The following is a 4,229-nucleotide window of genomic DNA, read 5'->3' as shown; positions in this document are numbered from 1 at the left end:
AGTACAGCTGACACAAAATGTGATCCAGGTCTTTGAAGTGAGAGGCACCAAGGACTACAATTAGAGAGAGTCAAGCATCTGTCTGGAGGCCAGAAAGGATTAGAAGGCTGAAGGAGGTTCCCTTCTAAAAAGGATCTTTTATATGATGAGGGGCTTTGCCCAGAGGTGTAGTGTATAAAGGCCTAAGCTCAACTCAAGCACAGCTGTGAGAGTGCTCAGGCTCCAGTGGCAGAAATATCCCCTGCCATGGCATGGTTTGCATGGCATGTCTGATCTGGTTTTCTTTGTGCATGTTGTGATGTTTCTGACGGGCTGTGGTGTTTCTGCAGCACTCAGCAATGGCCGAGAGCTCAGCTGTGGCAGCAGCAGGGACAGCGGCACCAACCGTGCTAGATGAACTCCTGGAGATCACAGCTCAGAGTCTGGTGCGCACTGAGGTGGCCGAGCACTATGAGGTTATTCGTGAGCTGGGCAGGGGCAAGTATGGCCACGTGATGCTAGTGACACACAGGCAGAGAGGTAAGGAACCAACTGCACCGTGTGAGCTACTGTGCCTTGCCTCCTCTCCACTCACCAGGGTGCTGGGTGGGCTGGTGGCTCCTTGGGGCCAGGCACCAGGAATGGTGGGGGGGTCCCCTGGGACACCAGCAGGACAGGGACTTCCCCAGCCAGGGAGCATGCCACTACTCAGCCAGGGAGCAGGTGATACCAGGGGGCAGGCCAGAACATCAGGCATGATTATAATCATGAGACAGGTCCAAGGTCAAGCCAGAAAGTCAATCCACAATCAGAATCAATAGGGTTCATGGCTAGGCACTGGCATGGATGTGATACAGCTGGAAAGCAGCACTCCCAGCACACTGCTCAGGCAGGGAGTGAAGCCCCAAGCCTGAGCTTATATGATGTCCTAAAGCCCACAGAGAGAGAGAGTGGAGGTCTTAGGTGGGTTTGGCCAAGGCCATTAAGGCCTATGAGTTCCCATAGGGTCCTGACACTACCCCTCCTGAGTAGTCCCAGCTTGAACTGATGGGCCCACGTAGCCTGAATTTCCCTTGCTCTGCCCAGTGCTCCTCTGCATGCACTGATTGGCTCAAAACTCACACCAGCAGCAGAACCTGCTCCCAGATCTGGTGTTCTGGGTATGTCCACACAAAACTTTGGGCCAGAGACTCCCTGTGGCTATGAATGTCCAAATCCGTGACTGCTCAGTGCCCTCTGTCTGGCCTTGGTGTGAGTCACTCTCAGGAGAGCCTAACCCACTCTCCCATCCCCAGGGACTCCTATGGCTCTCAAGCTTCTACCCAAAGCCAGTACCAAGCTGCACACCTTCCTGTATGAGTATTGCGTGGCCCTCTCCCTTGCCACCCACCCTGCCATCATCGGCATGTTTGGAATTGCCATTGAGTCCAGCCAGTACTACGGCTTCCTCTATGAACCAGCACTGCACAAAGACCTCATCTCTATCATCAAACCCCGGGTGAGTGCTCCTACAAGGCCAGGGGGACTACTACTGTAGCGTTTGGCCCTTATGCAGGCTGGTTGGGTCAGAGGGAGGGAGATAAAGGCAGTGGGCTGTGGGTCTCTCTGGGGTCTACAGCCCTGAAGCAGCCTCAGGCTTGCAAGACCAAACATGCAAAGGTCTTCTCCAGTACGGAGCGTGTAGGTGAGAGCCCAGCTGGCAGGGCTGCCCAGGAGCCCTGCGTGTGCTGTAACCGCCTGCCTCTCTCCCTCTGCAGGACGGGATCCCCGAGCCAGCCGCTAAGCAGTGTGCCAAGCAGCTCGTCAGTGCCCTGGAGTTCATCCACAGCCGAGGGCTCGTGTACCGCGATGTCAAGCCTGAGAACGTCCTGCTTTTTGATCCCGAGTGTCGGCGCATCAAGCTGACTGACTTCGGGCTTACGCGGCCCAAGGGTACCAAGCTCAAGCTGGTGGCCGGGGTAATCCCCTACACCGCCCCGGAGCTGAGCAACACCGCTAATACCCAGGGGGTGCCCATCGACACCAGCTTGGATGCCTGGGCCTTTGGCGTGCTGCTTTTCTGCCTGCTAACTGGCTACTTCCCCTGGGAGCAGAGCCTGCCAGATGACCCTTTCTTTGAGGACTTCATGCTGTGGCAGGAGACGGGCTTGGAGGAGAACCTGCCCCGCCATTGGAAACGCCTGACGGCCGAGGCTGCCCTGATGCTGCGGAGCCTGCTGGCCCTAGATCCTGCCAAGCGTGGCCCCGTCAGCGGGGCGCTGAGCTATGTCGATTGCCCTTGGCGGATGGAGGACAGGCACAGTGAGGAGGCTGCGGTGAAGCCCTAGACCCTACTCCCCATGGTAAGGAGGGAAGGCAGGTCTCATCCTGCAAGGGGCTTCGAGGTTTGGGGCACCACGGTGGTCCGGGTGTGAGAGGCCATGGTGACCCGGAGAGCAGATTCTCTGCAGCACTGTCTCTGCCACCACAGAGCCAGGCTCCTTCTCCAGCTCACGGTCCTCACCCCGTGGCTCAGTGCTTCCCAGTGCCACCTCCTTGTGCTTCTTTGGGGCTTGAAAACATCTCCTTTCTCTTGGAAATGACTATCTGCGTGTGAAGCATCCACTCGCTTCCTGGCCACAGCGACTCCAGGGTGTTTTCTAGGGGCTGCAGCACCTGCTTGGTCTCAAATAGAGCAAAATGCTCACTTTTGTGTTTCTGTTTGTGGCTCTTTTTCCCTCATAATAAAATGCCTGTGAGGGCCTGCTTGCTGTGGGAGAGCAGGGGCATGACAGAGCCTGCGGCCATCTCAGGAAAACCTGCTCAAGGCAAGGACCACCACTGCATGTTGCCTGGGCCTCCACCAGGACCCTTGAAGGGTGGCTTCAGGACAGTGGGGTGGAGGTGCTGGGGAGCCCTGCAGAGGGTAGCTGGGGTCTGATGATGACACTGAGAAGGTCGTGGGAGCCATGGAGGTGGGGTGTTGGAGAAAGCCACAGAGAACCACATGCTGTAATCCGCCCACTGTCATGCATTTGTTCCCATTGCCTTGTGTTCAGGACCAAGTGACAGATGGGGTCTTCTGAGCCGAGAGTTGCTAGCAGTGTCAGTTTGCACAAGTGTCTCCCTCTAGTTCCCATCACTCAGGAAAATGGCATTCTGCAAACACGGACAGCCCTGCTGAAGTACAATTCACCCCTCTCCCTCCTCGAGTGGCTTAGGTGCAAGTGGAAAGGTCAGCTCACTGCCACGAACATCCACATGTAAGATTCAGCTGAGAAGACAGTAGCAGTGTGAAGGTGGTCAGCCTGGGCATCACTGGGAAAGGCTAACAGAGAAGCTGTAACCACAGGTTGCATAAATTTATCCATACAAATAACTCCAGCAAAATTCCTGTGGTGATACCTTCCAGCAGTCCTACACCATTACCTTGCTCTCACTCATCCTCCTCCAGGCTGACTGTGCCCTCCTCATAGAGCCTTCCCCTCTCTGTTTGAACCCCCACTACCACTTCTTCCATGCTCTGGTTCGCCTGAATCCTTCAGTCCCAAGGAACCATTTCCAAGACTGTCCAACACCAGCCCAAGCACAGCTCCTCCCTTGTATTGCCTTCAGGTCCTGTGACAATGTCTTTCATGCTTTTTACATACCTGGTTACCCCACTAGAAGACCTTCCTTCTCCCATTTCCTATGACCACTTTAACCCTTCCCCAGCAACACACCTCTCCTAATCCCCCAATGTCCTTCCAGGTGCATGTTTTAATCCTGGGAAGAGGGAGCAAGGAGAGATCAGGGGTTAGAAGTTCTTCTTACTTTGCTACCTCTTTCCAGTCCCCATGATTATGCTGTTGATAATCCTTTCCAGCTCCTAGCCTGATCCTATTGCTAGAAACATGCCCAGCTCAGTTTCCATTCTTGTGGTTTCGTAACTTCTACAAATGCACAGTTCCATCACCACACTTTCTAGCATCCCAGCTTTTCTTTCACCTCAGATCCTTTCCTTCACACACTCTTCTGTAGTTCCTCAACCTCCAGCTCTCTTTTTCCAGCTTCTCACCCATTAGCATTTTACCATTACTTATCTTCCCCACTAACATTTCCTTTCTACTAGCCATCACCTGGTAAACATCTTTTGCTCATTCCTCTCTCAGCAACATCACCTCTATACTAGTCTTTTGTAATTTTCCTGCTCCTTACACCACTTATCTTCTGTCTTCCTTCCAACTCCCCAACCTACCTTATCAATCAGCATCGTTCTCACCATGTTCAAG

At 54.1% G+C, this 4,229-nt stretch overlaps 1 protein-coding gene across 1 annotated transcript; it reads left to right on the top strand.

Annotated features, from left to right (window-relative positions):
• Window positions 1–338: 338 nt before the first annotated feature.
• On the top strand, window positions 339–2,540 carry LOC106887369 (serine/threonine-protein kinase SBK2-like). The gene is made up of 3 exons (XM_014940831.1): window positions 339–519; window positions 1,275–1,477; window positions 1,737–2,540. The coding sequence occupies exons 1-3, from the start codon at window positions 339–341 to the stop codon at window positions 2,304–2,306; spliced, it is 954 nt and encodes a 317-aa protein (XP_014796317.1). The 3' UTR covers window positions 2,307–2,540.
• Window positions 2,541–4,229: the final 1,689 nt, after the last annotated feature.

Source organism: Calidris pugnax, unplaced genomic scaffold (assembly GCF_001431845.1).
Source record: "Calidris pugnax isolate Ruff unplaced genomic scaffold, ASM143184v1 scaffold8, whole genome shotgun sequence".
Classification (NCBI taxonomy): domain Eukaryota; kingdom Metazoa; phylum Chordata; class Aves; order Charadriiformes; family Scolopacidae; genus Calidris; species Calidris pugnax.
This window is presented reverse-complemented; position numbering and strand designations above follow the sequence as displayed.